We start from the raw sequence: 25706 nt of genomic DNA, 5'->3' as shown, positions 1-25706 counted from the left end.
AGAGAAAGAGCTCATATAAAGCTCAGGGTGACTGCTCAAGATCTCACTGAAAAACCTCAAGAAAAACCATCAATGTTCTTAACTTTTATTGAGTTTCCTCCAGAATGAACCCACATATCTTATCCATCTCACCTTTTCTTCTTTAAATTTGACCATTTTAACCTTTTTGAACCAAGAAAACTATTGTCATATATGAGGCTACACTCTTATCTTGTACGTGTACAAACGGTAGAGCAGTGTAATGTTCATTTCATTTTTCATCATGACAATAATAAAGGACTGTGAGGCTTGTTTATCATGCTCTCTAATGTTTGTTTAAAACACAAATTTTTGTCATATTTCTTGGTATAAACATTATCTTAAGAATAGCTCCAAATGGTTGTTTCTGATTTGTTCTCTGCATTTTGCTTCGTGCGTGTTACAACAGTATGAATCACAATCAGTGCTATGAAAGCTTCCATCAAAATGTGCTGGTAGAAGGTTGAAAGAAAAGACTTGAAGGACTTTTTTAAAGTAGCCTATAAAAGAACACTCTGGAGGTTTGCTGGCAAAGAATTAAAAATATAAATGGAGTCAGTGTCTAAATGACTATTACTGAAAAGGGCAAAAAAGGAATTTCCCAGTAGCTTTAGCTTTATTGTCAACATCTATGGTAAAAAAACTTACACTGTCTATCAATTAAATTTCTTGAAATTAATTCAACAAATGTTATGGTTCAGGTTCCGTAATCAGAAAACACGGAGACCATGATTAAATATTTCTGAACATCTTCCAACCTTAAATATGAAATATATTCTGTACAATTAAACCGAAAAACTAATAAACATGATAGAAGAAAAATGTAGAAAATAAGAAAGCTGCAATAGACTGATTGATTGATAAGGAGGCATTATGTCTGTTGAAAAGTGGTTTGATTCAATTCCAGCATTCAGTATTCTTTTGTTGACACATGCCATTATATCAATTACAGAGAATCAGTTTTTAGAGAGTTTTTACAGGAAGAAAAACATCTCCTTCTGCAAAGGTATCAGTCAGGAGAAGGGTGCAAAGAAATTATGCATACAATTATGCATACAAACCATGACACAGTGAAGACAGTCATTAATAATTGGAGACAACATAGAACTTCAGTAACATTACAAAACTGGACAATTTCCTGTATTGATGAGAAAACAAGACAGAAACCTGTTAAGGAATTCCCCAGAACCCTGACAGCAGGTGAGAAGAGCTGCAGGGATTTATTGTTATTACTGGTTTTGTTCTACATGTGACAAACAAGTTGCATTCTCTATATGTTTTTACAAAAGATTATGGTTGCCCCTTACATTTGTCTAAAGACAAAAGGCTTTTTCTCCAAAGAAAACCTCCAGACCTAGGTAAAATCTCCTATAATGGGATGGGAGAATGTATTGAGATCTGTTGAACCAAAGGTTGGTCTTAGTCCACAATTTCAAAAGAAAGCTGAAGATTGTATTTTTCATCTGCAGCACAGTAAGTCAAGTATACATCAAAACCAGCCAAAACAGAAATGGCTTCACTAAAGAAAAAAATCAAAGTTTTGGAAAGACTGAGCCACAGTTTAGAACTAAATCTAAGAGAAAATCCACAGGGTCGTTTGAAGATCATATGGAGATATATGGAGGACTAGAACGTCAAATCAAGATGTGGAATGCTAAGACTCTTAAAAGAAGACTGAATGCTTCATTTGAATGAAAAGATGGCTCCACAATATATTAATTCAAGGCTTTCCAAACCTTTGCAACCAGCTTTTGATTTTTTTGGTTAAATTGTACAAGATTGTACAGCAAAGGAAAACATCAATTTACACAGCTGGGGGCGAAAATGTTTCAAAATATATTTTATAAGTGATCACAGTGATCACTGTCTAATTTTGAATAAAACTTGTAAATGTGACTTTTTAATGTTTATTTTAGTTAGTGTTTTTTTTTTTTTTGCACATAGTAAATTAAGAAAAACACCAGTTTTGAAACCAAAGTATAAAAGTATATATTCCAGTTTCAGCAGCAGAAGGTGTTTCAAGGTGTATTTTGTCCTTTAGGAGGAAAAAGTGTCATTGTCACAGTGTAGATGTTGTCTGCAGGCGGTTGACAAAGAGCCTCCCTCTCACCATTAGCTTTGGCGGGAGATGCCTCGTCTCCCTCCTCTCCCTCCCAGTGGTCCTCATCCTCTTCCCCTTCACAAGGGTCTTCCAAAGGATAGACACCTAGTTTCTGCATTTGGGCTTCTGCCATCTTCTGCACAGCTACACACAGACACACAGGGAGATGGCCACACGAACACATGGACACAGACAAGGGGACAGAGGGATATGTTGTTTTGGTTTTACCACGCTTCAACAGTTTTTAGCCTCACAGCGGATTCTGAGTACAGCCCAGGCAGGCAGGAAACACATGCACAGAAAGATTGACAGAAAGCCAAGAAACAAAGCCCCACACTGATCTTTTTTTAAACAGAGCTTTTCCTGTTTTCTGCCACTTCTTCTAGCTCTTTTTTATATGTTCTCGTGTTCTGCAGCACACTCTACAATTCTGTGCTCTCTCATCTGTCCTATGATATTATCTCACCTACTCCTCACTTTTCCCTTTGGGTCACATTGGCATTCTTTCACAGGCTCAGATGCAGAGCACAGCACTAAGGAAGGTCACTTTTTTTACGTAACTAAGAAAGGTTATGCAACAAGAAATCTTCCTGAGTTTGATCTCTGTGTCCCTCACTGTGCTGACGAAGGGCAGATTTCTGGTTCAGGATCGAGGCTTCCTGACTCATTATATCATCACCCGACACACACTATGACCCACATGCTAAAATCCCATGTGGATGAAATAATGCTGCATAACACTTATTTGTGTTACATGCATCAAAGATTAAATTAAATCAGGCATGGATTTCGATCATGCATGATTTGATGTCAGTGTGTTTGTGCCACAGCTGTATAAAAAACTGACTGTAATCCTGGATGATCCTGACTTTCCTAGACTCACACTGTGTCTCGCAGCTGTCACACTCTAATCTGTTTCTCTAGTACTTCTCTGTCCTTCACAAACACTCAAACTCTGTTTTTTGTGTATTTTAAAGGCAAAGTTTTATAGAATCATGCATATCACAATGATGTGTGCATAGAAATAGAGTTAGAAAGCATTTTATTGCATTTTTACCATATGCTCATGCATAATATAAACTTTTATCGAAGGTAACAGAAAAGCAAGGAGGACAAAACCTGCAGCGAAGCAAGGTAAAATAGAAAAGGATATAAACATAAGGATAAATCACAGCTCACGGAAACACCACCAGCAGAATTAAAGCTGTTTGTACAAACCTTTGAGCGATGGAGGTTGATACACATTCGGATTCACACGTTTTGGTTTAAGCACGCCATTCTCCCCCACAACCCACTGTAAAGAAAAGGATAATAAGATTAGCCCAGATTTTCTCCTTCACTTTCTCCAAAAACATCCCCTAAACCAACTATTAGGGGGGAAGATGTCCTTACTTTATCCATATCTAAGAAAATGTTACTGTAGACATAATTTGTTAAAACAGGGTTAATTTTGGTTGCTCACCTGCAAATAATTCCCTTTATTTGTCAGATAATAAAAAATCAGGCTTCATCTTTATAAAGAAAGGAATATATGAGTCCTATGGAAAGCATCTTAAAGCGTATAGACATGGGGAAGAGAGTGTCTCGTTTGGGAACGTTCAGTTCTCTACAGATCTGATCCTTTCCAAACAAAACTTTAACCAACTCAAAGTTTTCAAATGAGGTGTCTCCACCTGACTGAATTACCAAGAGAATCTGTGAACAACGCCAACAGCAACCACGCATTGAAGGACAAGTTCAGAAACTCAGGCTGCAGTGGCTCACCCAAATCTGCAGAAGGAATGCTGATTGACTGCTGCATCAACTCTGTGTATGGAATTCAGTGAGATCCACAACAGGGTTTTTGGTAGCAAGGACGACCTGGATATTTAGTCTCCACCAAGAAATTGAAAAAGAAGACTGATGCCTCTTTTACAAAATATTTTGCCCAGAATTCTGCAAAGACAAAAGGCCTTTGAGCTTTCTCTGGCCATTGATAAATCACAGATGTTGATATCCTGCACTGCTGTGATTTTTTCCAAAATAAAGATGGTGGTGTGGGACAACTGGAGGTATAGTGCATCATGGGCATCAGCCTTGACTTGCTGCAGTCACAGGCCACGATGGGACAGAAAAAAGTGGAGGATATATGATGAGCCACAGACAAAGAAAGAGTGAAAAAATGTTGAGACTTCACCTTTACCTGATGAGTGGACTGATCATCCTCAGGAGATTGGTCGGCTACTCTGAAAAGCGTGGCAGGAGTGGGCCTCCTGCGTCTGATCTGTAAACAAACATGCAAACATAAAGGGCAGCCATGAATAAATGAATAGTCAAAGTGGCTGATGCTGTATTATTAATATCATTCAGTACACCAGTGTGTTAATTTAAGAAAGAAAAATATGTCGACAGTGTTGACTCCTCATGCTGGCTGAGGACACATTAGGCCCTCTGTGACTTCATTAGCAGGGTTGGCCGATGAATGATGAACCGGCCAGTTTTAGCACCCGATAACACACCACAGTCAATAGAGCGGAACACGCATTTAAATATTTCTAATTGAATAGGCACTATTAAACTTATGACTTAAGTTAATAGTGCTAAAGCTCTGTATACTCGGTTTATATAACACCATTTTGCATGTGGAACCACTTACAAACAAAAAGTCAGAGGTGCCTCTAAAGCCTTATATTTCTTCTTGGAAGCTAAAGTCAACTATCTTGCTACCTAAAGAGCAATGCAAGGGTCTGGTGAAGTACACGTCGACCTTAAACCTCAGACACAAGCTAACCTAAACAGTGGACTCTGTGTTTTCAAGCAAATGTCCATCTTTGTATGTGTAAAGGCCTATAATAAAATTATAATCCCATCGATAAGATCGATAAAATGAACACTGAACCTTTTATTGTGACGTCTAGAAACAGACACCAATAAATTCACTTGTTATCAGTTAAGCTGTTTAGAATAATCTGAAAGATTGTGTTAGTAAATAAATAAATAACAGTCACCAGTCAGTCAGTCATTTTCCACTACTTCTTCCATAGTGGTTCGCGGGGAAGCTGGTGCTTAACTCCAGCAGTCTATAGTGGGAGGCAGGGTACACCCTGGACAGGTCACCAGTCCATCGCAGGGCATAAATAAATAACAATGGTGTTTAAATTTTGCACCTCAATTGTTTTACCTAGTGCAATTAACTGGAGCACCAATTTACTTTTTCTCAGAATCTGAATTTAAGTGAAAAGTGCAGCATTTATGCTACAGCTGAATCTCCTCTCTTTCTGACTTTATACCAATGTTTCTCATGGCTATAGGTCAGTCCACCCTTTCACTAATCTGCACCCCCATTTCCTATCCAGACATTTCTTTCCTCCTTCTTTTTGTCAAAATATAAATATTTTCGGATTTTGGATTGGTTATTCATTGTCTTTTGCTCCCCATGTTCAACAGTTGGTGAGGACGTTGAAATTAAAAGGTTATTTTAGAATTGATTCATGTCTCTTATTGCTAAAAAGCGACTGGCTGATGCTACTTCATGTCTGTGGTGGATTGTTGTAACATTTTATAAATGCATGCTTCTCCTAAATGTCTTCATTCACTGGATACAGTTTATGTGGCAGGTTTAAAAGGTTTCCCCGCATCACTGTAAGTTTTGCGCTTGGGTTGAGTGGACAGACTGGGTAACCTGTAGACTCTGTCACTGGCACACTTTTATTTATAAGGTCATGCTTGGACTGCTTCCTACTTATTTGTTGGCCTACATAAATGGAAAAGCCACTAGAGGGTATTCTCTTTGTTGTACTTTTACTTTACAAGTCTAATGTCCAAACTAAGTCGAAAGGAAATCTTTTCAGTTTTCACTCAATCTGCATGCAACAGGTTACAGAGATGTTTTATTAGTCTATTTATGATGGTGTTTAATTTTCTCTTTTCTTGAATTCCATGTTCAATTGTCAATGTCTGTCATGAAGGTGATGGCTTTCGGACCCCAGAATGTAGACGGGAAGGCAGAGTTGTGGTGACTAAAAGGTTTTAATGTAACAAAAAATCTTTCCACAAAGAATGAACAGAATAACAGTGTAAATATGGGCATGGCAAAGGAGAGGCAGGGAGACTGATTGACATAGTGCAGGTGGAACGAATGATGCTCATTACAGGCTGTTGCAAGAGTGAACACAAAACATGGCTGGAAATAAACAAGGACACAATCAAACCCAAGAAATATAGCTATAACAGAACAAACTTAAATGCACTCAAAACAGAATACAAGGAGCATGAGAAACTAAACATAGAGAACAAATTTAACCACCACCTGAAAAATGATCAGAAACAGGATCCAAAATCACATTTTGGAGAACATAATCAGAGAAAACCTAAAACAAAAACTCAATTACCCTCAATCATGACAATGTCATGTACATCTGTGCGCTGCTGAGAGTCTTGACCTGGTTTCTCTTCTAAAGGAGATTTCTAACTTCAATGTAATTTTCCTGGTGAAATAAAGGTTAATATTTTTGCACTTATAAACAAACTCGCTTGAACTAGTTTTATTTCACTATCATGTACCATTTATTTCTCGATAGTTTAGTATGTTCCTTGAATTATTGAATTATTGAGATAGAAATGTGCAAAAACTCAAGTATAAAATATAATTTAGAGGCTCTGAACATTTTATAATACTTCCTATTTCCTATTTTGATTCTGATCCCTATTTTTACCAGTCGAGTCCAATGAATGAGAGATTATAACCTCTAATCAAACCAAAAAAACTCAAAGCAATCTCCTGCTAATAAATATTATTAATATAAGCTAAATAACCACATTTCCTTATTGAAGACAATGCACAGAATACAAAAAAAAAATACTTTAAATAATTTGTTGTCAAAGTGGCTCCAAAACATTCCCTATGTGGGCATGAATTGACCTGGTATGAAATATGTAAACATACACAAAAAGTAACATCCTATTTGCCTTTTAACATCTCCCCAAGTCAATCTCTACTGTTCTTTTAACATAAAAAGTGTTAGGAACTGCAATCAACTAAAATTGAAATTTAACTAAGTCTCTCCACTAAGGGGAAAACATTTAACAAGCCACTTTTTCCAACATACAGTAAGTAAATAATTTGTGCTAATAAGATTAGGTCAGGGTGGAGTTTTCATGTTACAAGAATGTTTTGTGCAATTCAACAAGAAAGGCTGTTTACAGCGCTTATTACTTCAAGTGATGTTGTCAAGAAATGCAGAATGAATGGTGTCTAACATCAGCAAAAAAAGCTGTTTAGTTAAGTGGAACTGGCAAGAGAAACAAGAACGTTATTGAATGTGTCCTCTGTGGAAGAAGTCAGTCTTGCCAATGACATGATCCACTGTCATTCAATGCTGTTTATGGCACCACATTGCATTGTAGGTAGGGAGTTATCCTGGCTATATTTTGTGTACAATAACTCCATAATGAGACTTGTGTTTGTTTTCCTTCTGTCCTTTTTGGTGTGTCATCGCAGTTAGGAGTGTGTTCCCAAAGCAGCGGCTTTTTTAGCACAGTGCTGGACACCCTCCTCTGTCCCAATCAGCCAAACAGAGTACACCGCAATGGATTTCAGGCACGTTTATGACACCAGACACGTGCTTTAATCCCATCATGCAACCTCGAGTTTTCCCCTCTCTCCTGGATGTCACACTCTATCCCTCTCCCTCTTATTCTCCTCTCATTTCCATCGCACTTCCTCTATCCTGTTTACATCCACTTCCATCCTTCATTCCTCGACAGTGACATTACCCTCATCTGCCTTTCTTCTTTGCATCATACTGTAACTGCAATCATGTTATTTCCCCCTGCACCCTGACACATCTGTTCCTATTTTTCTTAATTTTCCCTCTTGATTGTCAGCGTACATACATACAAGGCTTCATCCGACATTTCCGTCTCTGTCCTGGAGAGATGTGGAAGCCTGGGGCATCTTGCAGCACAGACACCTGCCTGGCACCTGCTTCCTGCCCTTGAGAGCACCCTGAGGGGGTCAAGAAGTGATAGTAGACACCAAGTGTTGACACGACCAGACACAGGAGAATTAGAGCTATTTAACTTGAAACAATACAGGAGCAGTATATATTTGTCTTTGAATGGCTTGAAATTCTTAATGTAACAAGTCAAAAAACTATGGATTTAAACAAGATTGACAAATATGAGATACATTTGTCAAGCTTCTGTCTGTTACTGCTGTCTTTCTAATTTATATTTTCAATGCGACCTTTCTACTGAAATGCCACAAATAGGATTGAGGGATAAAATGATTACAAAACTTGATTCCAAAATGATTTAATTACAGCTGACACCATTCATGATTGTATTCTTGTATTCACCCAAACCAAGCTTAAGTGTAGTCCTAATCTGGTCATCTATTCATGTAAACTGACATAAATGATATAAAATGAGAGCACATTTTATGCACATTTATGCCAAATTATAGAGTTTACAGTAAGCACTCACGCTGATGGTGGCAGAGCTGGTGGCGACGTGTCCACTTTAGGATGACATTAACATTGAGTGACTAGTAATTTTCCAGCCTTAAAACCACCCCTCTCTGCCTTAGTTACGCAACATCATATGTGACTTCCTCAGCTACGGCAACACTGGGACACAGCATGTGGGATTACTCCAGCTATGCTTTATCCTTCCGTGCCCTCCCTCCTCTACATATCTTAATCCCTTGTTCCCAATCTCTCGACCCTTCTCAGCACCATGAGCATAAATGTTTTTGACTCACTACCAGTTACAGCAGACTTGCACAAGGTGGGCTGAAGCTCTGGCTTCTTTTTTACCAACGCCACAGGTGAGAGCACAGGGATGATATCATCAAAAAGTATTATTTCAGTTTATTTAAAGCTAATGAGTGGATTTGATGAAGTGTTGCTGTTATTGAACGTTTTTTATCTTTTCTTTTCATCGGTTTTGGAGAAATGCCGTTTCTGAATCCTTACTATTGTCCTATACACTCATTGGCCACTTCATTGGGTACACCTGTCCAACTGCTCATTAACGCAAATCAGCCAATCACATGGCAGCAACTCAATGCATTTAGGCATGTAGACATGGTCAGGATGATCTGCTGCAGTTCAAACCAAGCATCAGAACGGGGAAGAAAGGTGATTTAAGTGACTTTGAACGTGGCATTGTTGTTGGTGCCAGAAGGGCTGGTCTGAGTATTTTAGAAACTGCTGATCTACTGGGATTTTCACACACTACCATCTATAGGGTTTACAGAGAATGGTCCGAAAAAGAGAAAATATCCAGTGAGCGGCAGTTCTGTGGTTGCAAATACTTTGTTGATGCTAGAGGTCAGAGGAGAATGACCAGACTGGTTTGAGCTGATAGAAAGGCAAAAGTAACTCAAATAACCACTTGTTACAACCAAGGCATGCAGAAGAGCATCTCTGAACCCACAACACATCGAACCTTGAGGCGGATGGGCTACAGCGGCAGAAGACCACACTGGTGCCACTCCTGTCAGCTAAGAACAGGAAACTGAGGCTACAATTCGCACAGGCTCACCAAAATTGGACAACAGAAGATTGGAAAAACGTTGCCTGGTCTGATGAGTCTCGATTTCTGCTGTGACATTCGGATGGTAGGGTCAGAATTTGGCGTCAACAACATGAAAGCATGGATCCATCCTGCCTTGTATCAACGGTTTAGGCTGGTGGTGGTGGTATGACCACAGTGTACCCATCTTCTGATGGTTACTTCCAACAGGATAACACATCATGTCATAAAGCATGAATTATCTCAGACTGGTTTCTTGAACATGACAATGAGTTAACTGGACTCAAATGGCCTCCAGTCACCAGATCTCAATCCAATAGAGCACCTTTGGGATGTGGTGGAACAGGAGATTCACATCATGGATGTGCAGCCGACAAATCTGCAGCATCTGTGTGATGCTATCATGTCAATATGGACCAAACTCTCTGAGGAATGTTTCCAGTACCTTGTTGAATCTATGCCACGAAGGATTAAGGCGGTTCTGAAGGGAAAAGGGGGTCCAACCCAGTACTAGCAAGGTGTACCTAATAAAGTGGCCAGTGAGTGTATATACACATATATATATATGTGTATATATATATATGTATATATACATAATGCTGTGGAGGGTTTGCCCCATTTTCCGGTCTGATAGCTTTGTAAAGTGAGATTATTTTGATCCTGTGTAGCCTCTCTGCAAACTGTGGTTTCAGCAGCAGGATGCAAGTGAGCAAATGGCAGGGAAATCCTCCCGGGACATCTGAACATTATTTTAGGTTAATTGGATTCACAACAATTGATGTCAGGCATGAACTTAAGAATGTTCTGCGACAAAGTATTAGTTTATAAGTGTGCACAGCCATGTTACTGCAGTTTTTTAAATATATATATTTTTCCCCTGAACAGATTTGCTTTACTATTATCTATTTTTTATGTCTAAACCCCAAAACTAGACTTTTAATGATGGTTGTACAACCTTTTGAGAGCCACTGTAAATGAGAAACTCATAAAAGTATATTTACACACATGTCAAGTTTAATATCGGGGAAAAGGTTAGGCACCCAGGGCTCTGTGACAGGGCTGTCTTGGGGTCATGAGTCACTGTTGAAACTAAATTTTTCTGTGTTTTCTGGGTGTGTGTGTGTGTGTGTGTGTGTTGGCAGAGGACAGTCTTTGTTAGCATTATAGGTGCAGATTGGCTGATTTGGGTCTACTCCCTAGAGGCTGTGCTCTCTAAGCTGGTACACTCAAACCAGTCCTATAAAAAGCAGCTGCAGTAGGACAGCATAAACTAGATCAGAGGTGCCTCTTGGGATTCGGTAGGATGAGACAGAAAGCCTGTACAACTCTGCAATGGTGCTTGACAACCAGTGTCTCCTGGGAAGTATGACCTCGACGCAAAGGCAGTACGAATTGAGACACAACTCGGATCTCTTTTTCCTGTTTTCTTCCATCCCTTGTGTCCATTACACACTTGTGTACATTACATCAGGTCATCTTATCAAGCAATCTGTGATATGGTGGGGGCATCAGTCAAGTACATATGATGATATATGAACCTGCAACGCTCTAGTGGAATAAATCCATATCTGTTCTGATGGATAGATAAAGATCTGTGCAATACTGATTTGTGCTTATGACATCAGTCCACAGGCAGGCTGTGTTAAACAAAACCATGATAAATAGAGTGCATCAATGTGAGTAGACCTTTAAAATAGATCTTTAAAGCTACATGAGGTTAATGTTTCCAATTCAAGAAATTTAGGAGGACCAAACCCAATGAATGCAAGAAAAAATATTTAACACAAAGCAAGGAGCCATTCAGTCAGTCTATTTTGGATGGGGATTCACACGTCTTTCTCTTTCTGAGTGTTTTTTGAAGGGGGGATAGCTGTGTTACAGCCATATCTTTTATAAAGTAAGCTTGAGAAAAAGATACAATAGTTTTCACTTTTCCTTTTTCCAGTAAAGTCATTAAGTCTTGTAATTAACATTTAGAGCTAATAGCCAGACTTTTCAACAATTTTTGATCAAACTTACTTAAGATATAGTTTATAATCAATACATCAACAAGGCATGGTCAGAATTTGCTTGTTAATGCAGTGAAATTGAACTTTCCATAAACATGTTCTTAAGCAAATGAGCAGATTGTTCAGAGTTCTTCTGAGTAGATCTATTTGTATTTTTCATTTTTGTCCCTTTTCATTTACATGTTTTTAATCAACTTTTTTGTTTTATACTTGTTTTCTGTAAGGTTGTAGCAAAATATACTATATTGGAATATGTTTTTGTCCATCTACCTTTGCACGTCTGCTTTTACATGTACATGACCCTTGATGACATCCTATTTTTCATGTTTAAGGTCCAATTTGATGTACCAACTATTGCCAGCAATAGCAACTTTAACTATTCTGTAATCACCTTCCACAAGGTTTAGGACTGTGTTCATGAAAAAACAGCATTGCAGCCTCCACTCTGATTCATTCTAAAGGTTGGGGTCAAGATGCTGGTCAGTCAAATTTCTCCACATTAAACTTTGTACACCTGCAGCCATAATTCATTGATTTGGTGGTGTCACTGAATAGTTTTGGAAATATAGTGTATCTGAGGTATACATGGGAATACTGTGTGGATTTCTGGATTGACTGGAGAAAACATGGAAGAAGTTAGTGAATAGGACCAGGGTGCACTGGAAGGACAACATTTCATCGTTGAAGATCTGCAGCAATCCTTTTGATCCAAGTTGTTTTTCTTAATGTGTCCTGTGGGGGGTAACTACTGGTGACGTTGATCACCAGACAGATGTATTTACTATCAGGGCCAGTCCTTCCAGTCACCCTCACCATGTCTGCCTGGCAGTGCAGCCTTTACCATTGCCAAAATACAGTCAATGCAAGGACAGGGAGTTCCAAAGAAAACATTGCACAGCCACATAGAAGTGGTTCATTTAAGTTTCTTCATTAATTCCCTATACTGCTTTGTCTTTGTACTTATCACAAAGCTGTTTGTCCTGCCACTGTGTTGGCATGTTGCATGAGTTGATAAGACAATACAAGCCACTTTTATGTGCAGCGAACAACCACAAATACCAATCAAATGGAAAGGTTCAAAGTCAATTGTGTTCTAAAAATGATTGTTGTCTTTGTCAGTGTTTGCTTCTGCTTTTCCATACATCACTATCAATCATGGCATGGAAGCATCTGAGTCAAACTTTGACTAAAACAGGTAAGGTTGACTAACTTGCAACTCAAACTCTTTGGGCTCTGGCTCCATTTGGGCTTCATTCAAGCTGTGCTACTCACAGCACTGTACTGACACATGAGATAGAAATGCTTCAGAATCTCTCACAATTTGCTCATCTACCACAGTGGTTACTATCACCTGTTACCCCACTGCCGACTGTCTATCCTGACTGAGAATTAGTAGGTTTCAAGCTTAGTTCCTATAAAGATGTCCTAAAGTAATGCTGCTTTATTCATTACCCATCCTTGTTTTTATAGTTGTTGTTCATATGGTAGTGAAGTGCGCTTTCCAACGTAATAGAGTTATTGCTTGTGCACCACCATGTCGATTATCTTGTCTCTGGAGTTGTCACATGGGTTGTGTCCCTTTGTCTCTTTCTTAAAAAAGCCAAGTAATCTTTGCTGTCATAATTGCAAAGATTTTTTTGAATACTCAGATTCCTTGTATTTGACCACCATTACCAGAAAGGAGGCTAATCAGACTTAACCTCTCAGCATTCATTGCAGTTCTGGGATTTCAATAACGTCACAGAATGAGATTATATAAGGAGCTCATGCACGCAGCTACATCTCAGTTTGCAATGCCAGTTTGCAGCTCTCTGGACCAAGGAGATGGACACTTTTTTGTGCAGGCCAAACTTACCGTGGATAATGGGATAACTTCAATCCTGCGTCCCTCAGACGCTCCTGGTGTGAAAGACTAAACTTTCCAGAAACAAACTGTCCAAGTGGGTCTGGCATTAATCAAAGCATGAAAAGCACCTCACAACCACTACTAAGTACAATGGGAAACTGTTATGCTTTAGCACCGTTGTATTCCCATTTTTCTTGACCACGAGAGATCTAGCTGGCTCACCGAGATAACAACCTAGCCACATTGCGTGCTAACAAGCTTGCTAAATTAGCCTGGCTCCATCTTTGCTGTCGGTGTTCTGAGTATCTCTGAGCTAACCCCATCATCACTCCATTTGCCCATAAATGTCTGCTATTGATGTCCATCATGGTTCCTCACATTCTCATTTGATCTACTAGTTTTAGGTGGAGAATTTCATTAAGTTTGTTTGTAAAAAAATCTGCCTTAATTCTATCTCATTTGTATTAACCATCAGCTTTCCTCCTATTCTACTTGAGTTCCCTCAATTTGCTCTAGCAACCTTTAGGTTACCTACAGGTAGGGTGCTGACTACCAAGGTTTTAATAGTTTTGCAATTTTCATTTGTTTTTATTTTCATTTAGTTTTGACTTCAGATTTTCAATTCTATTTTAATTTTAATTAGTTTTTAGCATTTGTGTGCTAGTTTAGTTTAGTTTTTAATTTTTGAAAATGCTTAGTTTCAGTTTAGTTTTTATTAGTTTAATTTATAGTTTTAGTCTTTTTTGTAATACGAGTTACATACTACATCCTGTGGATGAGGGTTCCTCATGCTCCTTTACCTTCTCAAGATAAGTTAGGTTCGCTGTTTTGTGGGATTTTTCAAGTTATTTTTAAAGTTCATGGGATTTTTTCCCTTAATAATTTACAACATATTTTATCTCATTCAACTATAATACAAATGCTTTTATCCAAAACACAATCATATCAAAGCAATCCTAAAATTGGACTGTGGCTCTTTCTCTCCAGTTTTGCTGACATGACGCCAGGTGCGGACGTACTGCATCAACTCAGGTGACTTGACTGACCTACCTGCCATCTAATGGAATAATGTGGCACAGCGAGAAAAGAAAAACAACCAGAACCTAGACTTCATACTAATGCATGAGACACACAAACAAAAACTAAGGGCATCACCTCAATAAATCAGTAAATTTTCATTAGTTTTGTGAACACTCATTATCAACATCAAAAATATTTTTTTTACTTACAGTTTTCGTTATTTCGTTTTTGTTAACGATAATAACTTTGCTGACTACTGATTAGTACTTCATAGAACATCACTTTTTTAAAAACTACTGTTACAATATAGAACTTCTAAAGGCAAATAACAACTGTGTTAAGTTGCCTGGTGAAACATTTGCAGACATTCATCCACTTGTATGCTCTCACAAGGGCTTATGGCGTGACTCAGTCACCTCAGTGTTATTGTTGGCTAACTGCCTACATCATGATCAAGACAATCCACACTCTTTTCATGTGTTGTTCTATGATGGTGGAATGACCTGCCAAGTGCTACCACAACAGGGGCATCACTGTCTATTTTCAAGAAACTCTTCTAAACCCTGGTCATCAAAAATCATCACCTTCCCTAGCACCTACCCTGTACTTCACTACCCCCTCTACTGCTCTTTCTGCACACCTTCCCATGCCTGCACTCAATTTCTACACCATCAACCCTAGCTGAACCTGACTAGTGGTCTTCCTTCTAAAGGGCTTATTGTTAACTTTGATATAAACTGCATTGTTATATCCTCAGATGTATGTCGCTTTGGATAAAAGCATCTGCATAAAATAGTGATCTTCATATTTATGTTGTGCTTTTTATTATGTATTTCAGTCATTTATTAGGGGGTGGCCTAGAAATACAACATACAACTGCAATGATTTTTAAACAACTAGAATTAGCTGCATAGGTTTTAATTTACTCTTTTTTTTCTAATCCACTCTGGGTCAAATTAATTTAAAGAGGTTCAAATATAAACATACATTTCCACTGATATCTGGATAAGCAAGTTGCAGAGAAACTTTGTGGGTTTTTTTTTAGCAATGGACAAGCTTTCTCCAGAAGGCATTTGGCTTGTCCACGTGGTTTACTGAAAATCTTACTTGAGCTTAAAGGTGTTTGGGATTCTGAAGCAGGGGTTCTTTCTTTGCAGTTCATGGTAATTAGATAATGTTGTTCCAGCATTTACTAGTTCATGGCAGCCTTGATACTTGGTGGCTATTGGGTTGATCCTGAACACACTAATGACAGTTTGACAGGTGACAGTATAGGTCCACTTAAACTTGGTAACAATTGGGTATTTCAACAGGGCAATAATCCAAAACACATCAACACTGGTTTTGGAATAGAACTAATACACTGACCTCAATCCTATTAACAAATTGTGGATTATGCCTAAAAAAACGCCAGATTATTCAATAGATTCTGCCATGAACAGACAAACATCCAGCCAGAGTTACACCAGATAAATAAAAATAAAAAATAACCTGTTCACCAAATAATGTTTGTCTAATAATTCCACCCGGGATAAAAGATGGTTAAAACTTATTATAAAAAGCCTGAATTAAATCATATTCATGATAGACGTATGCAAACTTCTCACCAGAACTATAATTAGACTTCATGCTAAATACTGCAGCCTTCTCCACATTTTTAAAATCACCATACAACAATCACAATCAAGCCTTTGGAAGCTTCCTCAGCATGAATTGATTTAAGTCTCATAAGCATAGAATCCCTCATCCATTCCAGTTCTTCACATTTCTCGGATTAATGTGCTCTCCTGCAGTGTTATTCAATTTCTGCTGCTGTGATCTTCAGCTAGGCTGAACTCTGAAGAGCAACTCAATTAAAAAAAAGGTCATAAAGTCAACCTTTTTCTCTGAATCACACCCTGCCCCCAGCCAGCATTTTAAAATGAGATGGCCAGGTCTCATGTGACGCTCTAAGTACTGCCTTGCAAAGAATTCAGTAAAACAGTACAGTGGAAAAATAGCCCATTTTTGTAACCATGGATATGCAATACATGCAACGTCACATGCCTTAGTTTATTACCTAGTTTAGGAATGTTTACCATATTTAAATATGATTAACTTTTTTGCTTGTGTGGTTTAAGATATATATAAAAACCAACCCTTTTTAATGGTGAGTGTATCCTCAATATTTTTTCATTTGGATTAGTCAGAGAATTGGACAGACTATAGGCTGCTCTCTAAACTGAACTGCTGCTACCAACCCAAACATCCTCCACACAAAGCTGGCAGGTCAAATGTTTCCATAAAGTAAACACCCAAAGAGCAGCAATCAGAGACATCATGTGACCAGCCAGCTCTGTCAGACAGTTTCAGTCTGTATCTATTCTTCAGTGCCGGGTAGGTTGCACTGAGTAATAAGTGTTTATTGAGTTTAAAGCTGCTTTTCACAAAGTTCAAGGACATTTCTGCACCAGTTGCAACCAAAACAATAGATACTCATTCCTATCCAGGCACATGGTTTTATTGAATTCCCTCAAGTCTGAGAGGCTGCTGCATGTCACTTTCTAGCATTCACAGAACACTTTTGCAGTGACCTTTGACTCTTACTTCTAACTAACTGAAAAAAAAAACAGATGAGCTGCAGATAGTATCCAGAGGGGCTCTCCAATGACCCCCAAATGGGTGTCATAATTATGCTGCAACCATATACAATCATACTCAGAAAACACCCTCTCTTCTGCCTCCAGATTTCCATGTAGCATTTATTTAATTAGCTGATCATCCTGTTGTTTCAGGAAACTGTTAGGACAAGAGGTTGCCATCCCCTTAGTGTGCAGATGAGTGACAGCAAGCCATCTGCCAAGCCATGGTGCACAGCAGATGAGGTGCCAATCAAAGTTATTTTATAGATAAAAGCACGGCTGAGACCCTGCAGTCACTGAGGTGATTCTGCTTCCCTTGTTCATGCAGTCAGATTCTGTTGTATTGCTGTGTGTGGTTCCAGAGGTCAACAGGCTGCAAAACAGAGGATGGAGCCGCTGTTGTTACTCAACTGCAATGATATGTTTACCCAAATGTAATAAAGGACAAATGAAATGTTTGCGTTCATGGCTGCAATGCATCCTACAGCGGCCACCAGATATGCTGACACCACTCGTAAAGATCCATAAAAAAGCTTAAAAAAACACTTTTTACTGTTCTGGCGTAATTTAACTTAAATATTTACCCCAATGACTGCTGGACATTACTACCAGCCACCCCAGCGACCCTGCAGAGATAAGCGGGTATGGACAATAGATCTCAACAGATGCATGTTTAGAAGTCTATGCTTTAATCTGAGTACTTTTAAAGTGGAGTAAAAATCCCAAATTAACAAAAATTAAATTTCTTCCAAAATCAATTAGTTCTACACTCTATAAATAAAATAAATAGTGTTTAATTTACCTATTATTCTCAACTAACTAAAGCAAACAGATGTAATGGGAGGGTAGAAAATACAAGTGACTGGCATGTAGAGAGCATCTAAAGGCTGCTTTGAAGCATATTTCACAACAGAGCTGTTTGGTTAGCTTTAAGCGGACCAGAGGTTATTTCTTCAGATAGTCCACTTCATTCGGCTGTGTGAAAGCTCGACCATACACTGGTAAGGAACATACATGCTAACTCTGGTCCGCTTGAAAGGTCTCAGTTTACTTGCAAGTGAACCCTGGTGCAGTTCTCTTACGGTGGGAAAGCAATGGACTATCTTGGAAACCAAAAGGAGAAAGTGAAAAAGGGAGGAAATGACATCTGATTTACAGACATAGATGTGATCCTAAATCTTATTAAATCTTATCTTGCTCAGCAATTGTGTAACCACAACAGCACATCGTACTCTCTCCCTGTGTGTTGTCTTAATCTGTGATCCTGCATTTGTCTCATGTATACAAAGCAACATACTGGATAGCAATCTGCCTTGCTTGTTGCTCATACTGGACAGCTTTTTGTGATAGCTTTCCAAATGAGCAGCAGCTGTGACTGTCTGTCCAGGCAGTTTAGCCCATTTTAAAAACTGTAATAAATTACCTGAAAGCGTCCCTCAGACGCTCCTGGTACGAAAGACTAAACTTTCCAGAAACAAACTATCCAAGTGGGTCTGGCATTAATCAAAGCATGAAAAGCACCTCACAACCACTACTATGTACAATGGGAAACTGTTATGCTTTAGCCCCGTTGTCTTCCAAAGGCCCTGGGAAAATGTTAGTGTGCTTGGCATCATGAAATAAAAATCTGTTGGTCTCTGCTTGATACCTAAAAGTTGGCCATCCTGGGATAGTAATAATCCAAAACATATGGCCAAATCAACACATGGTTCATCAGACACAAAATCAACCTTCTTTCATGGCTGAGTCAATCCCCAGACCTAAATCCTATAGAAAACCTGTGGGCTGAGCTATGGAGAAGGGTGCATGAGTATGAATTATGTCCAGATTTATTACATAAATCAACCAAACTACATAAATCAGTGTTAACTTGAAGCATCCAACGTCAACCTCAGACAAACTGCCAAAGAAATACGCAATTACAGCAATACATTTCAGAGATTATAGCTCACACAGTAGCAATAACATAATTCTCTCTTCTTAGCTTTGATGAAACAGGAGTTGAGACCAATCCTATTTGTTGCGAGTCAGCACTTTGCTCAAAATGCCCTCATCTGCCTCAGCATCCCCATGGATCTTTAGCCAGCAGAAGGGGACTCAACTGTGCATAGGCAGCTGAAGAATATAGTTCAGAGTCCAAATCTTGACACAGTCAGGGTGAAAACATTGATATCTGACAGCCTCTGGTAACAAGTCAGCTCCTGATCAGGTAAAGATTGTATGCCCCCGACCCCATTTCTATCTCCATTTCTAAATTTCTAATCTGCTTTGTCTTGTAACAGAAATGATAATTATTTGTTGGTTGGTTCAAAAGAAGAATCACTTCAACTGCAATGTGATTTCAGCACCATTAAAGAATAAAGGCAGTCACATCTCTTCACACCCTGAACACAGCCTAACTTGGTCTGACCAAAATTTAGGTACTAAGTTGGGAAAAACTCTGCATTCCAACTACAAACCATTGGACCACAGTGCTAAACGATAGGAGGCTATGCGGGAGCTTTGCAGGCCTCCTGTCAAGTTCTTATCATGTTCTCTCACAAACACAAGGAAAGAGGGCATTATCGTGGATTTTCAGCTTACTGTGTACACTGTAATCAACAGACCTTTCTCTCAATATTTATGTTTTTTAACTGTTTAAACTTTACATTTCAATGCAAAGCATTTCAAAACAATGGCCATTATGTCAAAGAGGACACGCTTATTAAAATAACATACAAACGTTGAGTTTTAATGAAGCCACACTCCTTAATTAAAATGGAAAAAGCAAAAGGAAAGTTTCACATCACCCACTGGCATGTTCTTGTTTCAGAGTCATTAAGAAATCAAAATGCCAGGACTGTCAAAAGCTAGAAGGAACCAAAACAAACATAACCCACAGCAAAACAGAGAGTTATTGATTGTGTCCAAATAATAATTACATAGTGTGGTTTAATAACTTTCATGCCAATTAGTTTTTGCCACTACAAACATCTACAAACTGCTTTTGGGCAAAGGAAAGCTCGCCGGGAACATAAATAATGCTCACAAAATAAACAGATCACATCATGGGGCAAACTTGAGACAGATTTCTACTGTGGCATTGCCGCGAGCCTGCTTGTAAGGAAAGATCGCTGCTGGAAATGTGCTGTTCTTTCTGGGATTGCTTGTTGACAGTCACCACACTGCTAAAGTTTATCCACAAATACTCAACGCATCAAAGGTCATTGTTTGATGTTTAACCCAGTGACATAAAACTTGAAGTGGTGGTGGTCGGTTTCCTAAGCTGTATATGGGATTTTATGAGAGGACTGGGAGAGATAGGCCTCCATAATATTTCAGGGGTGATATAAGGTTTTGTGTTAGAAACTTTTTAGCTAATGTCCTTTTCTGTCCTTTGATAATCTCTTTTTTTATTTTGAGTTTTATGTCAGTTACAAGGCCAGATGGAGCCAAAGGAGGACAGGAATGTCCACATGAAAGTAGTATTGTCAGTGCCATGACCCTAATCTCTGTCCATTATGCACATTACTCTCCATCACTTGATAAGCACGCAGTATTAGCATGTTTGGAGTGGGGTTTAGTGATGAAAAACATGCAGGATTTTTATCCATAACCTCCAAGACAAAAAAAAAATATTTCGCCTGATCTCTAAATGTGATGAATTCTGTCTATCTGAGTGGATCTCAAGAAGACATTCAAGTGTTAGACAGGATACCAATGATGACACTGAAAAATAAGGGTTACGCAAGTGAGCATGACGCAGTGAATAATGTACAAAAACTGAAGTTTGTGCTAATTTTTTTTACAAGGCAGCAGCAGGTTAACTGGGTCTGTGCCTGCATGTGTGTGTGTGTGTGTGTGTGTGTACTTTCCATCCATCCATCCATCCTGAACACTGAATTTGAATTATGCTTTTTCTATATTTGAAGAATTTTAAGCAGGGCAAGCCCTCCACTTTGTCACATAATGGTACACTATTTGAGGGTGAAGGGTACAGTTGATGCAGACACTTTCAGAACACACTTTAGCCGATTTACACTGAAAGGAGTTAAGATATTTCCAATCAAAGGTAAGACCATGGTGATCCATGTATGTGATTCAGGCTGTACCCACACATATCTGTCTCTGTGGGGACCTATTAATGATCTTCCCTTGTTTTAAACTTAAATATATAAACCCAAGGTTCATACCCTAACAATCAAAACATTCTGATGTCTCTTGTTGGAGCCTGCTGTTGGCAGGGAGTGACTCTAGCTGTGTTTTTACAGCACAGATGAGCAGAGGAATGAACTTGCAGCTTAATGCATTCTGGCATGTCCTACTTTGCTTTAAGACCACAGTAAAGATAAGTTCATTTAAAATCACAGCACAGATGTCTTAAATCTATGTCAGGATTTTATTAAGGAGAAACACCAACCTGTAGGGCATTATCAGAGGTCACAATTAAAACAATTCTCTTAATGGGTATGTTTTTAATCAGGTTTTTTAAACTAATTTCACTGGGTGACAACTAAAGCAACCTAAATAATTAGGCAGATTATGTTAAGTGTAATTGAGCAAAGACAACAGAATATATTTAAAGAGACGTACTACATACAAAATTTAATTTGTTCTGGAAGTCATAACTCGGATCTCTGAATGATCCCAGACCCAACTTAAGCTCATTCTAGTTCCAAGTTGGTAAACCAATGGGACACGCGCACACACACAAAGATAGACAACTATGCAAGCACAATCTCTCACCTAAAGTGGCCAGTTAATCTACCATACATGGTTCTGGTCGTGGAAGGAAGTAAAAGCCTATTTAAACATTTCAAAAACATGCAAAATCAACAACACAAAAAGGCTAAATTCCAACCACATAGTGATAGACCAAGTAAAATCAAAGAGTGGATTCGGCAGATACTTAAGCACATCTTGTGCAGATGTTTCCAACTTTCTACAGAGTCAGTGGCTACAGACCTGCAAGCTTCATGTGGCCTTTAGATGAGCTCAAAAACAGTGCACAGAGACTTTCATGGAAATTGTTTCCATTGCTCAGCAGCTGCATCAAAGTGTTGTATCACCAAGTGTAATGCAGTGTCAGATGCAGTGGTGTAAAACAGCCCACCACTGAACTCTTGAGCAGCGGCGAAGTGCTCACTGGGGTGACCGATCATACTTCTCTGTCCAGCAATGCAGAAAATGATTCTGTGCTCAGCAGTTACAAATCTGCACTTACCTTCCTACATTGTGTCTAGTGTAAAGTTTGGTGCAGAGGGAATTGAGCAAGGGGCTGTTTTTTCAGGAGTTGGGCTTGGATCCCTTCCAGTTAGAGCAACTCTTAATACATCAGCATACCAAGACATTTTGAGACAACTTTATGCCCAACTTAGCAAGTACAGTTTGGAGATGTCCTATTCCTGTCTCAACACAATTGTGCACCACTGAGCGAGTTTGGTGTAGAAGAACGTGACTGTTCTGCACACGGCCCTGACCTCAACCCAACACAACACCTTTGGAATGAATTAGAGCAGAGACTGCAAGCCAGGCTTTCTTGTCCAACATTAGTGTCTGACCTTTTTAATGCACTTCAGGAAATTCACCAAGAATTCCCATAAACACACTCCTAAATCTTATAGAAAGCCTTTTCAGAAGATGGAGACAATTGTAATGGTTGGGCTAACTTCACATTAAACACCATGGATTAAAAAATTGGACATTTATGGGTGTGTGAAGGCAAACAAGCAAATACTTTTGACAGTATAGTTTAAGTTGCATTCTTGACCCAGCTGAGCATAAATTCAACTGACTTTACTAAGTCGTAAAATATTTTTTTCCAAAAATGTGCAGCTCAGCTTCATTAAAACCAATCTGGACTACAAGGCTGCTTTGGTAGTCCCAGTTGAGACAACAATGCTTAAACAATGATATTATCTGAAAATTAGTTCAATGAGTCAGCTGAGAGAGAAACCGTTGCATCAACATTAACAACATGATGGTAGGAAATTTAAACTGAATGATCAGCTCAGACCAAATAGCTGCTGTTTTCTCCCTCATCTCACTGAGTAGGAGGTACGGAGGCGTCTCCCTCCACAGCATCAGCAAGTGTTCTCGCCTAACATACCCAAAACATTGTATTGTTGTAAACAAGCTATTTTTTTCTAACAGACAGATCTGTCCATTAAAGCTGACCTTTTAGATCGCAGCTGCGGGGGAGCGTTCGGTGACATAGTTGCATTGGCTGTCTCTATAGTAGCAAAAGCAATTCATTCGATTGTGGTTTTGGGATTTAAATGCCATCGGAAAGAACACTGAGGGGTAGATCATTGTGAAACAAGTTGCTACTCAGTAGCCAAACACGTACCGGTAAGGGACAGTAATTGCAATGGGAGGGGTAGGAAATGAAATGAGTACTGTTGACTGTTATCCCCTGCCCACCCACACATCCCTGGAGAATCCCATAAAATTTACGTAGATGCTATCGGCTTTTAAACATACAAAAACACATGCTCTCCTAAATGCCCCTTCTGTTTCCTGTCCTCCCCGAACAGCAAATTTGTTGCAACAATCTGCATTCATTCACCTGCATCCAGGGGATCACTTATAGACTGCATGCCTTGTTGCCTGAATTTTAGCTCTAAACTGATGCAAAGACATGAACATATATTACAATCAGGAGGTAAAAAAAGTCAAGTTCCTATCCAGAGCTGTCTAAGACAAGTTTAAAAAGTGTGGCTAATCATATGGTGCTTAAGCAAAGAGAGTCCAAAACCCTGCAAAGACAGAAATGAGACCATCTTTGAAAAAAAAAAAAAAACAGCAGCTCACATATGGTATCTTGGTGTCCTGTGGTTATTTGGAATAAATTACATAGATTAGATTGCATGAATGTGTGCATATGTGAGTGAAAAACTCATGAAGCATTACAACACAATTTGACAGTCGATGCAGGAGTACACCCAAGACAGATGAACCCACAGGTCATATTTGCTTCTTTACCTTCTGTCATGTAGCACATCTCCCTCTTATTATCCCACCTCATCTTTCTTCAGGCTCTCAGACGGAATGAGCCATTGGCCTCAATCTTCCAGACCACTATGGCCCACTTATCCCGATCTATAATAAGAGCCCTTAGCATGACAGCTAAAATGAGAGATCAGTGTTGCTCTATCAAAAAAAAACTATCACAGAAAGAAGCATGTTGTTACTCTTGTAGGACAACCAGTATCAAGGATTTACTAGAAAAGCTCAGGTTAAAGGTTTGACTGTCAGAAAAATAATCACCATGGCAATCAAGTGACAAATAAAATGTCAGCGAACTGTTACAGCAAACTATTAATGACTTTTACAACAATGTCACATTGTGAAAGGGGTCAAAATGAAAACATACAGCAAGGCATTCATCATCTAAGGAAGTAGAGGGAGGGAAATGTCATCACATTTTTTCAACAGAGAGACAGGCTCAAGCTTAAAATGCAGTCTTGTGGAAAAAAAAACTTGTTTATATTTTAAAAGGCTGAGAGCAGCTGGATTTAGGTTCAGGTTTAAACACGCAAACAATTTAACAGCTTAAGCTGATCTTTCCTCTTGGTTCAAATTGTAATCTGTACACTGCCCGCTCACCATCTCCACTTGCCGAGGGTCCAGGTTGGTGGGAGCCGAGGCCGGCACAGCAAACTGGATCTTTTTCCTCTCTTTGTGCTCTCCCTCGACGTCAGTTGACATAGAGGGCTCCATGTTTCTAGATCCTGGGGCTCTGACTCCCAGTGGAGGCCAAAAGATCTATGCACCCTCTCTGGAAGAACCTCCCACAGCTGGGTAGTCCCACTCCTGGCAGCTTCTCGCTTTGCCTCACCTCTGCACTGCCAGACTTTCTTCTCTCCTCTCTTTAGAAAAAAAAAATACAATTGCATATACTTGTTCCTACCTCCTGTCCACTTTTTAGCTGTTGTTGTTCTCTTCTATCCCTTTGATGTTAATTCAGTCTGCCTCTGTGTGCTCTCACCTAAAACCTATGCAGCAGGAGTTACTGAAGCATGTCCTCAGATCTGGCTGTGTTGTAGGGCTGTAGATGGGTAAGAGGAGGGGAGGGCCCAGCAGGCAAAAGAAGGTGGAGACATCAAGAGAGGGAGTGGTCCGAATTAATGGGGGGAGGAGGAAAAAGAAGGGACAGGGGGGAGCTGCTGTGTAAGTTAAGATATATATATATATATATATATATATATATATATAATATATATATATATATATATATATATATATATATATATATATATATTATATATATATATATATATAATATATATATATATATATATATATATATATATATATATATATATATATACATATATATATATATATATATATTTCATCACATTTACTGAGCCCCTTTTCACTTTTATTTGTGAATGGGAGATGTATGCTTATTTATGCCATTCAGAAGCAGAACTTAAAGACGTTTCACAAGATTTGTAGGTGGTGCTCCACTTAATAAAAGAAAAGCAACTTATTTTCAAAAATTAGTAAACAAACAATGCTATTGAAGCAAAGAAAATGCAAAGCATTCCAAATGCATTCAACTTCTACTACGGTTTCCATATCTTGTC

General features: G+C 38.8%; 1 protein-coding gene across 6 annotated transcripts in view; it reads right to left on the bottom strand.

Moving 5' to 3' along the window:
- The window catches only part of LOC124863673 (protein phosphatase 1 regulatory subunit 1B-like), a 30399-nt gene extending 5240 nt beyond the window's left edge, over positions 1–25159 (bottom strand). Inside the window, exons 1-4 of one of the 6 annotated variants that reach the window (XM_047358099.1) lie at positions 24721–25159; positions 4296–4382; positions 3338–3413; positions 2129–2263 (exon numbers count right to left, since the gene is read on the bottom strand). In XM_047358099.1, the coding sequence (XP_047214055.1) occupies positions 2129–2263; positions 3338–3413; positions 4296–4382; positions 24721–24834 (412 nt within the window). In that variant the 5' untranslated portion in view covers positions 24835–25159. The other 5 variants (XM_047358100.1, XM_047358103.1, XM_047358104.1 and 2 more) reach the window with 5 other exon arrangements.
- Positions 25160–25706: the final 547 nt, after the last annotated feature.

The sequence above is a fragment of the Girardinichthys multiradiatus genome, chromosome Y, assembly GCF_021462225.1.
Source record: "Girardinichthys multiradiatus isolate DD_20200921_A chromosome Y, DD_fGirMul_XY1, whole genome shotgun sequence".
Classification (NCBI taxonomy): Eukaryota; Metazoa; Chordata; class Actinopteri; order Cyprinodontiformes; family Goodeidae; genus Girardinichthys; species Girardinichthys multiradiatus.
Note: the sequence above shows the minus strand (reverse complement) of the source record. Positions and strands in the feature narration are given on the sequence as shown.